This window comes from Enoplosus armatus, chromosome 8 (genome assembly GCF_043641665.1).
Source record: "Enoplosus armatus isolate fEnoArm2 chromosome 8, fEnoArm2.hap1, whole genome shotgun sequence".
In the NCBI taxonomy this organism is placed as follows: Eukaryota; Metazoa; Chordata; class Actinopteri; order Centrarchiformes; family Enoplosidae; genus Enoplosus; species Enoplosus armatus.
In genome coordinates this window covers 15,888,185-15,906,240 of record NC_092187.1, presented here as the reverse complement: position 1 = coordinate 15,906,240, position 18,056 = coordinate 15,888,185, and the positions used below count along the sequence as shown (strand labels likewise).

The following is an 18,056-nucleotide window of genomic DNA, read 5'->3' as shown; positions in this document are numbered from 1 at the left end:
AATGGAGGATTGTGGCAAGTTTGTGAAGCCTCTGTCTCTCTAAGAGCTTTCAAAAGTCTCCCCTGCGCACTTCTTACCCACATGGCAGACCCTCTGACTCCTCAGACCTACTCGAGGGCAGACAGGGACACAGTCTTCATCACGTGAAGTCGAGACCCAAAAGAAGGCACACAGGAAGAGAGCAGAGCAACCAGGAGTCACAGCGAGTGACATGAGGATGAAGAAGAAACACAGGTCGCTGAGTTAAAAAAGGCCACTCCTGCTGTCTTTACTAAGCTGTGACCTCATCGTGCTCTGTACTACCAATGGGGATGCAACTCACTCACACACACACACACACACACACACACACACACACACCACCTTCCTGTTTGTCAGTGCTGGTGGTAAACTTTCCACTGACATCTCCAATCAAAGGACCAATATGAACTTTCTATGCATTTTGTCATGAAAAAAACCCCCAAACATCTGCATTGAAATACTCTGTTCAGGCAAATGTCATCATGCAATGGAAGATAAAGCTCATTTGTGTGTGTGTATGTGTGTGTGAGAGACAGAGAGTAGTACAGAGAGGGAATAATACAAAATGTTGTGACTTAAAAATGAATAGCAGGCACATGCTTCAATTTATTGCAAATTTAAGCCAATTTAGCTAATTAAATGAAGTCATTATGATATTTTAATCAAAAGGCAGCCATTGTAAATGTTGCAGAAGCTTTCAAATCTGTGACAGCTGCAGGTTTAACACTAGATAAACTAGAACAGTACAAGAATAAAAATGCTGCAGCTGAGCTTCCTGATATTCTTAGCTCTTGCACGTCTTTTGCCCGTCCCCTTCACATCACCCCCCCCCCCAGAAAAAGATGCCTCTTGTGGGTCAATATCTGCCTAATAGGCTGCTGGTTTGTAATTGTCCATCAGCCTCATCAAATGAGTGTCAATCATACTTTACCGTGGCTGGCGTCTTGACAGCTGTCAAGAGTGATAATTATGGAAAGTGATGGAAGATATCAAGGTTCCTTTCCATGAGAAGAGGACAACCACAATATCCTTCCTGTTCATTTTCAAAGAGTTAGTGATGTCTTTCTGTCTTGAAATGTTTTAGGCAAAAATGTGCAGGTGATTCAAACAGGGAGAGAAGTTTACTTTATATGCCATGATATGTGTTTTAATAACCCTGAATAAACAGAGTTGAATATGACTCACTGAACACTACATGACACGATTCACATTTAACATGAATGAAATAATGCACTGAGTAATTTAAAAGCTGTATTGCACTTTTATTAAATATATATATGTAAAAAAGAACATGCAGCAGAAGTGGTAAACACAATCGATGGGTTTTCAGTACAGAATGACTCACTAACAGTTTCAGTAGTAAGCGCATACTGAACAGTAGCAGGTGACTTAACGGAAAAGTAATGGTGAGCCAATAGTAGTAACAGTACTTGTAGCTAATGTGGCTACAGGTTGCACAGAGTTACACTTTCATCATGTTTCATTTCATGTTTTTTTCCCTTCATGTTGTATATTTCTGTTTCTTTCCAAATTTCAAAAATGTCCAAAATAAATAACTTTAACAAATGATGCGTTGAAATCTGTATAATGATAATGAACTGTGAACTTGTGGACGAGAACATCATATTCATGTAACTCACCAGAGAAGTCACTACATAATGATATCAAAATGAACTTTATATTCAACACTCCTCTCCTTCTGATGTCTCATGGCATCGGTTCAAACTACCATATGGATGAATATTGTGTGCGACCCAACGTCTGGCAAACTGTCAAACATTTTTCAACAAAGAACAATAGGCAATAACAAATAGGCACCAACTTCAGCAGACATTCATTCATTTCAATACTGATACCAAGTAAAAAGGTCAGGCACTGACAAGACTTTGTGAACACCACCATGCCTTTTGACATGTAGATGTTCTCAATAACTCAACAGCCCTTTTCAAACAAACAATCCCATCTACTGCATAAAAAAAGGCATAAATCAGGACGTGTGAGACTGAAATAAACACTTAATCTGTGTTTGTTAGATGCAGATGACCCATTTTCAGAGCAGCAATAAGATGTATGACTTGCCTGCTGACTGGTCAGATCTATCCATAGTAAAAATATGTAAATCAAGGAATTGCTGCATAAATATACACCACAAGTGCATACTTTTAGATGTATAATAATGAAAAATGGTTTTCAACACCCGTTTCAACTGGTTAGGTCAGCATCCACAGAGAAGGAAAAGGGTGAACCAGAGAGCTAAAAAAAAGACAGATACACCTACACATTTTCCGATTGAATGGTCCTTCAGAAAGTGCTCATGGCGATGGAAGTTGAGCAACACGAGTTCATGTTCCGATTTAACTTCTGTGAAAGTTGTGAGGAAGGTATGTGGTAAAAAATAACCTTAAAAGCTTGATTTTCTTTTTCTTTTTCTTTTGCCGCACGTGCAAATGTACATTCAGTTGTGTCGTCCACAGTTCACGGCTTAAGGCTAGATACATCTTTTCAAAACAACGTGTCTGCTAGTTTCAATACGGAGATTGTCACAATTTAAACACTAAAATAAAACATTTGGACTTAATAACATACTGTACATATAAAAATATTTTAGACTTCATAACACAACTTTCCACAACAGCATTTAGATAAAATAATATAATTTAAATGTTCAGCGAGGTGACTGTACATTAGCAATGTTTTGTCCTGTTTTCACTTTAGTTTTCAGGGCACCTCGTTTGGCCCTTGAAGGATGCACTTTACAAGCCAACAGAGGCAAAGAGAATGTCCTCATCTTGTCCTTCGAGGGGCACAGCCCTGAATCACCCGATAAGTTAGCGCTCTGCCAATAATTTAATCAGTAACTGGGCTCATCCATCTCTTCGTCGCTCCAGTCAGGGGGTGCATCTGTTCCAAAGTATCGATCCCCGAAGTTTCCTACAAAGACAAAAAACATCAGTCAGTTAAAACTGAAAAATCATAGTTGACATGATGTATAGATCAAGCCTGGCATGTGGGGGGAAGAAGTAAATATAATGCAATAAACAGCATATTTTATCATCAAAATGTCAAACACTCTTGTCTTCTTTTCACCATTACTCACCTATGCCAGGTATGATGTGGAAGAGATCATTGACCTTCTTGTCAACAGCTGTAGTGATGATTTTGACCTGTGGGAATGCGTAGGCCACTGAGTGGACTCCCATTTCTGCCATTAGCAAAGACACCAGCAGGATCTTGTCCTCCTGAACGTCATGGTCCTGAAAATTAAAACATACCCCGTTAAAATAGACTACACGAGGAAGACAGTTAGTTGGACTTGTCAACTGCCAGGCGCACCCACCAGCAGGACTCGAACAGCCATCATGGCAGCAGCTCCAGTGGACACGGTACAGTCCATCAGAATCACATGATCTTCACTCATGTCTTTCGGTAGACGCAGGTAGTGAAGCTGAAAATATTTAGACACAGGATGTGGGTTAACACCAACATGTAACTGACATGACCAGTACCTTCCCGTAGCTCTATCATGGGTGGCATTATGCAGAAATCCCCTAATCTGAGAATTTCCCGGAAAGAGCGCGTAGATGAGCAAAAAGTATGATGCAACAACAAGAGCATGCCAAACTACACGAAACACATTAAATGTGTTTGTAGGTAAATTATGGCAAAATGTTTTACACATATTCTACAACCCATAAGCCACAATTTACGATCTGTACCTCTGGTTCTCCTGTGTCCTGGTTGGTCTGGATGAGGATCTTGCCGATGCGGACGTCTTTGCAGACGGCCCTCAGAGCCGGCTCCATGGTCTCCCCGGCTCGCAGGATGGACACGCCTGTGATCTAAAGACAAACAAAAAATTAACAGAGGTTAATTGCATCAGTTTAGGTAGAGACAAAACTCTTCTGAATGGCCTTTAAAATAAAATAATAAAAAAAAAGAGTTAGAAGACGGCAGGAAGTAAATGGAGTTCACTCACCCTCTTCCCGTGGAAAGTCCTGCCTTCATAATCCTCTCCCTGGGGGGTCTGGACTACGTGGACCTGAGATAATATTAAAAATCATAGCAGTGTGAGTACAATGATGATCGCAGCCCTATAGTGTGCTATAGAAGTCAGGAAAATAGTGTGATCAGCTACAGTGAATTTCAAACTCTCAGTCATGTTTGTGTAATGCAAACCAGTATGTAATGGTTAAGGGATGGAAACTTTCCATTGTGGTGACTTGACTAGTTTCCATGCTCATGCTTCAGGCCACTACGTGTATGGCTGTCTGATTATCTTTTTAGCAAATTAAAGCACTTACTCTTTTTCCATTAATCTTTATCTTTTTATACTGTTTCCCCATTTTAAGGCCACATAACTGCCAACACACTGTATCTCACTCTGATGCTGTGTCTTGTCAGCTTCTGTCTATCAGGCGGGTATCTCACGCTTTCTTTCTCCTACACATGTCTCCGTCTACGCCCAGGTATCTAACGGTTCAGAGTCAATGTCCTACCTAACACAAAGGATTACAGAACCTTCATGCAGTGCTATGAATTAATTAACAGTGTATGTCAGCGTTTGGCACCTGTGAGGGGAGGAAGGAGAGCGCTCGCTCGATCAACAGACGCATCAGCCTCTTGGAGTAGAAGATGAACTCATCGCGGCTGGTTTCCTTGTTTCTACATGTGGTGATTAGGAAAAGGAAAAAACAAGATGTATAATGGGGGTAGCTGCTGTCCACTGCACAGTTTTCTTTTTATGGAAACAGATGTAGTTGTTAATGTAATAAATCAGGTTTCTCAGCTTTTACCTGATGATGGTGTGCATGCCCCTGACCTGGGGTGTGCTCTCCAGAACGCTGAGGGTCTGGGGGAGGGGTTGGGCCTGGTGTGCAGAAGCCAGGGCTGCCCTGTAACCACGGCAACAAATAGCAGAGCGGGGGCGGTGCAGGGTGAGAGAAGCGTAAAGAGGGAAGATGGACGGACACATGAATACAACACGCATGAATACGAGCGCAATTAACACTTCTCTGCACGCACGTGTACAATACGTACAGTGTGCACATTCAGAAAACAAACACACACACACACACACACACACACACACACACACACACACACACACAGACGTGTAAGTACATGCAAAAAACAAAAAACATCACAAATAATTTTTCAGTAGAAGTTAGAGCAAAGTTGATTATGGCAGTGTGTATCCACTGTAATAGGATTGCTTGGGAAAAGGCAGACACACAAAATTGCAGAGCACACAGTGCTAGTGTTGAGTGCTTCAGTGGAAAATTACAACAGCACAGAGACCTTGATGATGGAAAAGAAGTTAGACGGTTTCTTGGAAAGGTCAAGAATTATAAAATATAATATATAAGGATTTGAAATGAAAGTAGAATTCACTATGTCATAAATGCATGGTGTTTTCTTTCCATGAAAGGTCTCTACGACTTGTAGTAATTCACTATGACTCCACGCATCAACATTAGGTTTGGATATCTAGTTAGCCTAGGTCTATCCTGGGCTCTATAGAGGAAGAGACACACTGCTACAAATACTCAGTGATGCAGTCAAGTAGACGCTACAGACTATCCACGATGTCACTGAGATACACATTAGCCAGATGCAAAGAAAGGAGAAATCATAGCAAATCTGCTCACATATCCCAGCGAAGTTTCCTCTATGGGGAGAGTTTTTCGACGAAAACACAACAACAATCACAACAGAGGGGACACACAGAAAGACGAAAAACAACAACAGATAAGAGGAGGAAAAAATGAGAAGAGACACAACATCAGGTGGATGAAGGGATGATCACACACAGTGAAAAGTGTGACAGCTGAGACTGAGATGGTACAGCTATGCTTACCACCAAGATAAACTGTCATTTTAAGTCAAATAATATGGTTTTCAATTAGTGTTTGTATAATAATTCAGAGAATACATGAAGTAACACGCCATGCTTTAAAACATCTGTACAGATGCTAGGGTAAAAGAGAGAACAATTTTCAACAGATTTTGGTATCTCTACGCGTGCATCCATAGTCTGTACGCGTGGGAGGTACACAAGCAATCGTGCGGCTGTCACTCTTTCAGCGTGTAGAACAGTAGAGGTTGGTATTTCAGCTCACAGGCCCCAGCACATCCTGTGTCTAAAGACAGACACCAAGCTCACTTCCTCTCTCTCTCTGTCTCAGATACTGTGGCCGACATTCAATGGAAAAACTCAGCGCTTTGTAGTAGGGTATTGGAAACTTTCTCTGTGGCTGAGGTATGTGATAGTCAACAATAGCTGTAGCAAGAGCTTCCTCTCGCTCGCTTTCTGTTATAGTCACTCTCTCTCTTATTCTTGTTGCCGCTGAAAGGAGGGGTCAGTGACTGGACTCATTGGTGTATTTTTAGACACAGAAGGCAGGCAGAGTGTGAGTTGTCATTTCTCTAAAAGGTAGAGAGAAGGAAAACCAACGTTTACATTAATGCTGGCTGCACCACACCACATCCAAACTTTTGATCTTTGTTCAACTTTCAAATGTTGACAGCGGCTTTCATGCTGTTTTTATATTTATTCCAGCCGGTGTGTACCAAGTCTTTACAATATTTTGGCACAGTCTCGTACTATTATGACTGATCACTAATTAGTCATATCTGCTCTACATATACAACAGTGCCGCCTGGTGATGTGCCATGGCAGCCAGCAGATCAGTGGAAGGTAGAGGTTGGCTTTGCTGGCCTCTTTTCCTCTCTCTCTCCCAGTGAGAAGTCGGAGCAGTTGGGGAATTGGACAGATGGTGAAAAGAATGATAGACAGGATAAAGGCCACTCTACCTGACGCTGAGCTCGCGCTGTGAGCCACGGAGGGATTTGGGGTTAGGATTTGGAAGGGAGGTGGGGGAGAGAGTGAGAGAGCAGTCCATCAGCAGCGTGTGTGTTAATGTGTGTGTATAGTGGGGAGGAGCGAACTGCATTATGGCACAAAGTGCTCCCCACAAGAAAAAATGTGCCTTTAGTGACAATTAGTGCATGTTGCACAACAAATCCAAAAGTCAAAAGAGCACACTGGTTCTGTACTGAAAGGCTTATTTTGAAGTGGAAGCAGAGTGAACCATGACAGGATTTCTATTAGGGCCGTGCAATTCATGGCACATATTTACGTATCAGGATTTAATTGTTTCACAGTAATAAATATGTGATATTTTCAATTCACCTGAAAACGTATACCTATAACTTATACCTTAACCTATAGATCTAAACAAATGTCTTGATATGGATATACTGAATGCATATTTAAAGGGCTATAATCATATTGATAACAGTTGGACATCTTAACTCTGCTTTTTTCGATTGATTACCAAAGTAAAAAAACCCAATAGATTTGCCAAACATTAGGAACCTGAAATGTCTTTGTCCTAAAGTGAAAATACAATGCTTTGGCTTCAGATTCAGACTCAGATAATGACTATCAAGTATAGATTATTTGTCTGATACGGCTGTAGCTGTATTCAGGAGTGATTAATTAGTCCTAATTTGTAATTAGGACACAGACAGCAAGATTGAAGACTTAATACATTGCTTCTTTGTTTAACTTTACCAAATAAGCAAAAAACATTAAAAAGATGTGTTCTGGTCCAAATCGCAATTCTTTTATTCCCTGGAACTAATATAAATAACTAGAGTTAATAATTGTTATCACAACACTTAGCAAAATAATCTATTTCTATCTCATTTTTCCATTCAAGCATGCTGAATAAGCCCGGAGCGATTAGCACATTCATCCTCTCCTAAAATCTGTGCAGTGCATTTTCTATCCACTAGAGGGAGTGATGGAGCTTGTAATTACTGACAAAAAAAGAGTAGGCTGCAACTACGCCCTTTCTGAGTGCAGATCATAGCTACAGTACAATAAATATCCTTTCAGTAAGATGTACTGAGTCAGAAACCAAATTAAGATACTAATTACACAAGAATGAAGAATTAATGTCTTATTAAACTGGCATGACATTGTTTCTACATGTGTGTGTGTATGTATGTAGGTCTGTAAGTGTGACCTCTCTTACCTCCTCCAGCTGACTGTGGACATGCTGCACGATCAAATCTATGGCCACCATGTTGCCACCACCTGACGGGACGACAAACACAAAAACAATAATGTTAATTTGGAATCATCAAACAAACAGTGACTTATGTTTAACAGCAGTAAAATGCAAGAAACTTTGATTAAATACCAAATACAACATACTTGAATAGTTACTGTACTGTTGCACTGTTCCTTGTTACATTACTAGAATCATAGCCGTCGTTATGTAACATTGAATATATATTTATGTAAATATGTGTGAAAGGAGTATGCACGCACCACGTGGCACCACAATATCAGCTAGCCGCATAGTTGGTTCAATGTACTGCTCAAACGCTGGCTTGACAAACTTGTTGTACTGTTTGATGACACCCTCAATGTCTCTTCCCCTCTCTGTAATATCCCTCCTCAACCGACGCACCAGCCGGATGTCAGAGTCTGTGTCCACAAAAATCTTCATGTCCAGCAACTGAAAGGAGAAAACAAAACAGAGAGAAAATGTTTAGCTGGACACAAAGCTTTATAACGCACATTCACACAAAGACGACATGAAAAAAATGGCACGCTTAATTATATTTTTAGCTTCTTAGTGGTGTTTTAGGTCAAACTCTAGGAGCATAATTTTGCTCACAATATATAAATTATGTTAAGACATCTGTTTTAAAGTTGAAGTTTACCGTGCTTGAAATTGATGTTTCTTTTTCCTTGATTTCCCAATATGTCTTGGAATTAATATGATATGAATGAATGCAAAAATGAACCCACACAAGGACAATTTATCTCTTGAAACGCTGTTTTCTTTTAAAATAAATTATCACATTGGAGCTACAAGTGTGATTCTTAATTAATCTTTATAATTGATTCTGTTTATTTCTGTCAGCCAGCACCTCATTACAAAAGGTATATGTTTAACCTAGTCTGTTCTGAAAGCAAGATTAAAAGACCAATATGTTTTTAATGATATAAGTTGCAGCTATATTCACACTCATAAGCACAGTATGTTATCAAACAGTTGGACTATCAATAGATATCAATGAACCTTTAACAGCACCTGAAAACATGAACATATTAGTCTGTGTATTAAAATACATGTCAATCAATTTGGAAGTACTAGGTAAGGATACAATTTATTGAAAAATAAATGCCAGTTCTCTCTGGTGGACAACGTTTCTCACTTCAGATATACTGTATCTATCGCATTTCTGTGCTGCAATTTCTTGGCACTTGATAAGCGCCATAGTCAACACTGGTTGGTGTAAGTGAATAAAATTAGTTTAAAAAAAAAGCTCCCTCCCACATATGCATAGAAAAACATGTTTGACCACACGCACAGATAAAAATAAAAGCTGACACCAGCACCTTCCACTGACCAGCTGTACATGTAAGAGGACAATAACCAATACCTGCAGGAGCTTTTTATCTGCGAAGGCCATGATTCCCTCAAAGATGATAACACTGGCTCCATATACGGTTTTCTGTGGTGGACACACGTGCATGTAGTATTACAGTACAATACACATACACAGTTTATGGACAGAGAATGTCTAACTGTAGTTAATGGACATTAAAGTATAAAAACAAGTAGACAGAAATCATAATAACGGTTTATCAGTGACCATCTGGAGTAGCAGATTTGCAATGTGACTCTAAACCTCTAGCAAGGGAGATTAAAACCCTCTTAGGTAATCGAGAAACTGAGATTATATGCAGTAACTCTGACATGCTACTCATTAAGTGCATTACCATGTGTTTGGATGTGTGCATTCATCCTTACCCACTCCTTCTGTCTCCCATGAGTTGTAAAGTCATACACAGGGATCTTCACGCTCTTGCCCTGTTTGAGTTTGCGCAGCGTGTGTGTCAGCAAATCAAAGTCAAAGGCGTCAGGGTGGTCAAAATTATAGTCGTTACTGGCAGCAAGAGTCTGCTGTTCTGGGGACAGGACCTGAGGGTTACAACACATGTTGGAATTACTTTACAGCAAACTTTTCCACAACAACGATGCTTTCCAAGCAACAAAAAAATTATTTCCAGAGCAAAATACTTCCTCTGTCTCTCAGTTTCTGTTTTTTGATTAGACACACACATTAACATTTGCAAGAATAAAAAAATAAACTAATAAAACAATTTTACATGAATGCTTTCTAATAAAACAAGTAAACATGCTCAAATAATGGTTTGGCAAATAATTTACATAATAAGCTTGTGCAAAAACACTTGGACACAGATCACTGTTCCAGAGCAGTTGAAGTTAGGGGACCTAAATTTAGTAGAACATCATGTGCCACTGTGACGTCTGTACCAGGTGGTGTGTGTGTGTGTACGTGTGCATGTGTGCCCTTAGGGTAGTTGAGCATTAAAACCCCAGATCTGGTATTTGGCAGTTTCAGAACAGCAACACCCCCTTCTCAAGTGAACTGATTACACACTTAATATGATAAACCGGTATTACAGGCTCTTCGGGGGCTTGCGCAAATGTGAGGAGAAAAGAAGAACTGGAGGTATGAATTTACAAAGACATAAATTCTAGATGAAATGTTTTGGATGCCGACCTCTGGTATTGCAGTGTGGTGAGGGCTACAGTACCACTGGCCACTGGTAACTCCCTCCTACTCTGCACAGCCTGAACTGCTGCTGTCAGATTGTGACAGGATTACATAACCAGAGTGGGTGGAAGTATAGAGGGGCAAGAATGATGGCTCTTGCTTGATTGCTCTCCACCACTCTTTTTCTCTCCCCAATTCGCTCACCACTGTGCTTCTCTTTTGACTCATCCGCCTTCTACTATTTCATCCTCCCCGTCTCTCCAGTCACTCCTTATCCTCATTTTCCCTCTGGCATCCAAAGGCAATCCTATTTTCTCTCTTTCACTCTGTCTTCTGCACTCAGTCTCACTCTTTCCTACCCTTCCTTCAGGGCACTGGTGGGTTAGCAGCCATACAAGACAGAGATGAAGTAATAATTTCTGATGCCAAGATTTTAATCACTAGAATCTTAAAAGCATTTGGATTAATGTTTAGACATGCACAAAGCAATACGCATCCAGTATTTTAACCTCACATTACAACGTTCATAAACAGGTGCGTGGCAGCATGCAAATGGACACACACCATAAGTATACACCACACATACTGCACACACATGCGCACCTTGTAAAAAGAGTCCATTGAGAGTAGTACAACCCATGGAACATCCAGAGCTTCAATGATTTTCCTGGCTACGGTTGTCTTCCCTGAAGCGCTGCCGCCACACAGACCTGTGACATAATATTGACATAAAAACATAAAGTAATGTTTGCATACACGTTTAATTGCAAAAGTGTAATTTTAAAATACCTTTGCTTGGTGGGAACGTACTAGCTTGACAGGGCAAGTACATGCTGAGGTTGCTTTAGGCTATCATTTGCATGAAGAGAGACAGGCAGAAACAGAGACCAGGGCATTCAATGGAAAGATGCCCATTATCAGGTGAAGGTGTTTTCAGAACATCCTATTCTCTTACAGAAAACACACTCCTATGTACAATACGTCTGAGTAGCAAAGCAGAGCCACCCATAACTCAGTTAAAATGTCAATAATGACTCTTGAATGAGCTTGTCAATACCCATTAGCAGTAAATACGGTGATCGCTTTTTTCTGCAAAAGACATTTCTTATCTGCTTATACAGAGTATCAGTTAACTTTGTTTCCTACACTTCATAAATGTTCCTGTGTCCGGAAGTGTCCTACAAACTCAAAAGTGTAACAGTAAGGTAGTCAATTCTTTAGATTTAGACTTTAGACTAAATTCCTGATGTAGTCTATCAATCAATCAATTCATTTGTCACATGCAATCATACATGGTACAATTGCAACAAAATGCAATCCTGCCAGTTCCTCTTCCAATTTCATAGAATAACATTAATAATAATAATAATAATAATAATATACGTGTTTGATGGGGGGGGGCAGTCTTATGTAGTGACTTAATTTAGGAGAAAAGGCCGTTGTCTGGGTGATTGAATATGTATTATGTATATGTATGACACTGGAAATGTATGGGAGAACATACTCTAAATTAATGATACAGAAGAAAATAAAACATCAGTGTTGTTACATTGTGGCGTGGATCTCTTGAAGCGTCCTACCAATGACGAAGGCCTCTTTGGACTGGGTTCCATGTTCGTTGTACCAGGGTGGGCGGCCAGCGGTGTAGATGGTTCGCTTGGAGGTGCGTAGGAGAGGAGGCTCAGACTTACACTGGCTGGTGGTCCTTTTCCTGGGTGAAAGGCCTGTGCTTACCGAGGGGAGAAGCCGGTCCAGTGATCCCTCACCACCTCCACTGTAAAGCAACAAGAACACAACGGAGCACACCATCACTGTTTTGCCTTTTGTTAGTTTATATTTTATAGCACTGGACATATTACTGGTGTTGCATACAACTCTGTACACCATGTTTTTTTGCCTAGGCATAAGCTAAAGCACAATCATTATAAACAATTACATCTGTGGTGTATAGTGGTAGATAATAAGTGGTATACAAGTGGTATATAATAAAACAGCTTTCATTAAACTTAATACACTACACAGTGAAAGACAGCACAGCACCACAGTACAACCACTGCTCATTAGTGCCCATGTGTTAAGAGCTGCATTTGAACAGTTGTGAAAATTGGTGTTAAAAAGGCAATAAGGCACGGCAAGAACAAGATAGTCATGACAATAAGACACAAATCTACAGGATCATCTTTAGTTACAGAAAAGCTCCTTCCTGTGTGTAATTGTCTCTCCAGTGTGTGATGCATGTTTGCTAAACAGGGACACACCGACAGGCGTCAGTTTGGGTGTGTCACTGTGGGATAGAAATGCAGATGGATTTCAAAAATAGTAGCCCAGTTAACTGGAAGTAAACAAGACTGAGCTAGTGTTGTGTTATGCCTCCTGTCATGAGTTAATGTTTAGTTTTTACATCTGCAACAGGTGAACATTGTCCAATCGTGTACAGTATAACTGCAGCAGGAACCAAAGTTCAATATACAGTATGTTAACTGGGTGCGTTCAGTTGTGCAACTGAATGTGCTATCACAGGTAACAAGATGAAAACAACCTCATAAACAAATCACAAGAAGCTCATTCAAAACAGGTCCAAGTAAATACGTTGGTCAATCACATCGCCTGCGCAACACAATAACAACATGACCAAATTTGCGATGGAAATGTATGTAATACCTGACGCAAAGGTCTTGTATTTCAACACCAAAAAATTGCATCTACAGCCTTTTGTAAAGCTTTTCAACAGTTCAATGTTGTGACATTACAAGAGCAAAGTGAAGAAGAATGAGCATTAACATTCAGTTAATGGTTGTGGCTAATTAAGATTCAGAGCAGAGAGCAATGGTACAAAGAACTGGTCTACCCCTTTGCTGAGTAGCCCATCTAGAACTCAACTTTCCCTGGAAAACCTGCTTCACCTCTCTTACAAAAGTTGGTATCTGTGGTGAATTATCTATGCAAAATATGATAGCCTCAAGAAAAAAACTACTTGGAAGCAATCACTGTTGTCATGTACACACAAGCATCACCTAAACAAGTGCTGCAGTAGTATTTATAAGTGACAAGTCTAACCAGGTGATGGTTGCGAGCAACACTTACTACATTATCCGAGACATCCACACTTCACCAATTGAGGACTGTAAAAAACCAGATGCCATAACTATAGTACTATAAGTAGGCCGTGTGAAGGAGCGGTCCTAGATGTTCCTCTGTCTATTTCTTTTTATCAGTCAACGCTCGGCTTCCACATCTTTATATAGGCCATACACCTCCCCAGGTGGAGTGTCAAGAGGTCAGAGGGGAAGCAAACAAGAGAGAGAGCAAAGATTTATCTTATCGCACCAGGGTCACCTGAGTTTGGATGGAGCCAGGGAGCGGACTAAGACTTGAGAGAACACATAGACCATGCATGAGGCACAGCACGCTCCAGCTGGGTTATCAGTTAAAACCAAACCAGGGTGCCATAAAAGATTAGCCTCGTTGACTGTGCTGAATCATACCCTTGTTCCTGTTGTGGTTACAGTCACAGTACAGTTCATGGTTCCTAAACATTGTATAAACTCATCTATGAATGCAACTTTGTGAAAAGAAATGGTTGTCAAGTGGTCACAGTGCAGGGAACCTGAGAGGAGATTGAGAGAGGACTCTTATGGAGCAGACATGGGGACCATCTGAGCCCCAACGGTCAGCAGTAGTCAATGATAACAGTAGTAAATAAGACAAAATGTTATTTATTTTGCCCTCCTTAGAAAACCGAAGACTCTTGGCTTTGTGGAGGGTCTTTACAAAATGAATTAAAGACAACACACATGCACAAGGGCATTCATATGACAAAACCAACCTTAAATCTACGGAGCACGACTGCAACTTCTCAGTTCAGTATTAATGAGAATATTTTCCAACAGTGATACAGATACATGATAATGTGGCATATTTCTGACAAAATAAATAATAGATAATAAGATACTTGTTAATCTAAATGAACTGTATTCTGTTATTACACCTAACAAAACCCCTCACACGCAACAGACCTAAAACAAAACTTAATCAACTCCTTACTTTTTCATCATATCATTCACTTGGGTAATATATTTGTGTAAAATGATAACATGATATGATGACATCATCACAATATTACACCGAAACTTGGGGTATCAGCACAAAGGCACTATTACAGCTGCTCACGGCAGGTTTATGTTAGTGAGAGACAGATGCAAACTTTCCCAAAGCATGTCAACAAAAACCCAAAAGGCTATACTCCAACGAGCTAGAGACTAGAGTTGTCTCTCCTGTTATTCCACATTTGGAAGAGAGAAACGCTGAACACATAATCCTCTCAAAGGGTGAACAAGCAAAAACACTCAATTGTATATAGTATATAAATAAATAAATAAATATAATGCACTTACCTGCCATCAGATCTTAGAGTCCAACAGCCGGATATTCTAGCTCCTGAGTAAGTCGGAAGAGAGGACATAACTGGAGAAAAATATAAGGGAGGCTTCCAATGTGTGCACCCGCAAGTTGTGTTTTAAACCTATAGTACTGCTAACAGGTATACTCAGTATATATATACACTCAAGCACAATAAAGCACTTAAAGGCACTGGCCTCTGGTACAACACATCCAGAGAGAGAGAGAGAGAGAAGTTGGGCAATATAGAGGGGTATCAGCTTAGAGGAGAAACGAAACTTTAAACATCTGTTTAGCTTTCTGTTTCTTCCATTCAGTGGAGCAATAGAAGGAGAGAGAAGGCACTGCAGCTTGGTAGAGAGAGAGCACACTCGATGTGAAACTACAGCACAGCTTTTCCCTCCTCTTTCACTCGCTCTCCACTCCTCCCCTTGGTCGTCCGGCCAACAAATGTAAGAGGATAACCTACCCTCCAGATTATGTTCATTAGGTGATATTAATAGCATCAGGTTAGAGCCAGACCTTCCCACTCCTGGCACACACACACACACACATACACACACACGCCAAGCTTGGGTCATCTGTCTTTGACAGTCAGTTTTGCAATATGTAGCTGGAGGTGAAAGGGGGACCAGAAGAGAGCGACAGAGACACCAAGAAACAAACTGGGAAAAAAAAGAAAAACTGGACAAATAACAAGTATGAATAGACAAACAGCCAGCTATTATTCTCGTCTGACGTTGACGCAGTTGACCAAATTCACAAAAGAGACGCTTCAGGTTGCGTTTGGGGAAGTGGAGAGAGGCAGAGAGAGAGAATACGACAGAGGGAGTGGAGGCAATGTGTTTTTCCCCTGCAGGGACTCGCAATGTCTCTATGTGCCTTACACCAGAGTCTAGAGACGTCAGCAAAGACACACATGCTTGCACATGCACACAAACACAGAGCGATGTCCCCTCCCTAACTTCACTCACAGTGAAGAGTGGGGAATAAACAGCATGATGAAACCCAACCCTACCTCTACTGCTCTGTCAGCTGACAGTCGGAGGAACAGCCCTTGGCAATGCACACATACAACACGTAAACACACACATGCACACACTCACACTCCTCCCGGACCACAACATGTACAGACAAACAAATCATTATTCTCAGAGATCAGAGGAGACGGACTAATTGTTTCCAGTCCAGCAAAAACAAACCCAGGAATTGAGCAGGCCACAGCTTCAGAACCACACCGCTTAGAGAAACTACGAGATATGATTTAAACCCACATTTAAAGCGTTTTCAAATATTTGAAGTATGGACTTGGCAAGACCTCATTTCTGTTTACTTCCTTGTTGAAACCACAGGGAAGTGACACAAGGGAATTCAGTGTTTTTCTCTCATCTTCAATATAGTTTTGGGACGTCGCTGTCGCTTTAAACTGCAGTCAGAAGACAGCTGCAAAGCAAGAAAGCCACATCGAAACAAGAAGCCTGAACTGGTTGCTATTCCAAACATTCAGCTATCTCTCTATGGCTGCAGAGAAGCACAGAAGGGTTATAGGCCCGAGCTGAAGTAAAACTTACTAGCATTATAAGTACAGTGAGAGAATGTTAGAAAGCAGAACAAATATATTTGTCTCTTATGACTCATTAAAACTCCATAACTTACCAATTTAAGAATAAAAGGTATAATATATTTTAACAGGGTTCAAATTCCAAATCCTACTTCTAATCTATTTTAGAAACTAGGACAGAGTTATGTAAGTAGATATATATACATAGGGTGGACAAAATAACTGAAATACCAATATATTGGAATTCCTTAACATAACCGTGCAGCCAAATGTTGAAAATAAAATCTTTTCAACGCTTATACGGTTTAATCTCTGTTGTGACGTGTCAGGGAGGTGTTGATTCCTCTGGAAATTTTTGAGGCTATAGTTTGTGGTGCTTTGTGGTTGGATTACATTTTATCCATTCACTGAAAGTGCAGTCTGTAAGTTGTGTTCACAAATTTCTGTCAATATCACATAATTAAAATATACTTCCAAGCTTGTGTTTTTACTCAGAGCTCCTCGCTGAACTACACAGCTGTATGAATACTGTTGAAGGCGTTGCCATGTCAAATGTAACCATGTGAGTATAACTTTAATGCTTGTGATACGGGTTTAGTGAGCCTACCAAACAGGAAGAAACCCTCAGTGGATAGACCAATGCAGTAACACCCTCTTGTGGCTCAGTAGGGTACCAAGCTGAAGGCTGGTTTTACTGTAGGTGGATACAGAGAGCTGACTAACTGGGTCAATATGACAGTATGACATTTGTATGTATATTCATCTACAGTATTAGTCCTTAAGCACGGGTCATTATTTTCTGTAGCCTTGTATTTCCCCGAAGAGAAGGGCATTTTGTTTGTCAGAAATGAGCACTTTAATCATGCTGCAGTGCCAGCAGGAAACGCCATGCCATGCTTATCTCCTCTGCTACATGAAAGCTGTCTCTTGCTGCTTTATTCGGGCTATCAATTTCTCTCTAGCTAGCAACACCCGTGACACGACATGTATCTGAGGTACCGTTAGGTGTTTTTAAATGTTCTTGTTATGTTTCCCTGGTTTGAGAAGATGATAATGGAGTTATGTTGGGAGGGCACCTCGTGTAAAATATGACAACTGTTATAACCAAGTGATAGAGTGGGCAAAACGACGGGCTAACCGTAGGCAGAGTTTGTATGACATCTGTAATAAACTAACAATTACACTCTAACTTCCTGGCTGCCATTACAGCGACACGTTACTTTTATATAAGGTACAGTGACTGTACCCATTAAGGCACACAGTGTGACAAGTCGTGGCTCCATAAAGATGCTTAACCCAACTGCCAGTACATTTTTTTTTTTTTTTTTTAGAAAGGTCGCCCAAAAAATTGTTTTGAGATTCCAACGGTTTCCAAATAGCAGCCAAAATTTTACCTGTTCGATACAGAGGAAGTTTTCTCTTCGTTCTCCATCTTTGAGAGCCTTTCTTCCCTGCTAACGGCAGACAT

The 18,056-nt window shown here is 40.5% G+C and overlaps 1 protein-coding gene across 3 annotated transcripts; it reads right to left on the bottom strand.

The window, feature by feature from the left end:
• Positions 1–1,262: 1,262 nt before the first annotated feature.
• On the bottom strand, positions 1,263–18,056 carry uckl1b (uridine-cytidine kinase 1-like 1b). 3 transcript variants are annotated; one of them, XM_070910268.1, is made up of 15 exons: positions 17,983–18,056; positions 12,210–12,403; positions 11,233–11,339; positions 9,858–10,028; positions 9,487–9,558; positions 8,363–8,552; positions 8,064–8,125; positions 5,670–5,689; positions 4,815–4,913; positions 4,590–4,683; positions 3,998–4,060; positions 3,738–3,860; positions 3,359–3,466; positions 3,119–3,275; positions 1,263–2,952 (listed from the first exon to the last, which is right to left on the bottom strand). In XM_070910268.1, exons 1-15 carry the CDS (start codon positions 18,054–18,056, stop codon positions 2,873–2,875), a joined length of 1,614 nt encoding a protein of 537 aa, XP_070766369.1. In that variant the 3' UTR covers positions 1,263–2,872. The 3 variants fall into 3 exon arrangements, with proteins under 3 accessions (XP_070766369.1, XP_070766371.1, XP_070766370.1); XM_070910270.1 differs by lacking the exons at positions 5,670–5,689; positions 17,983–18,056 and adding exons at positions 6,835–6,851; positions 15,024–15,223; XM_070910269.1 differs by lacking the exon at positions 17,983–18,056 and adding an exon at positions 15,024–15,223.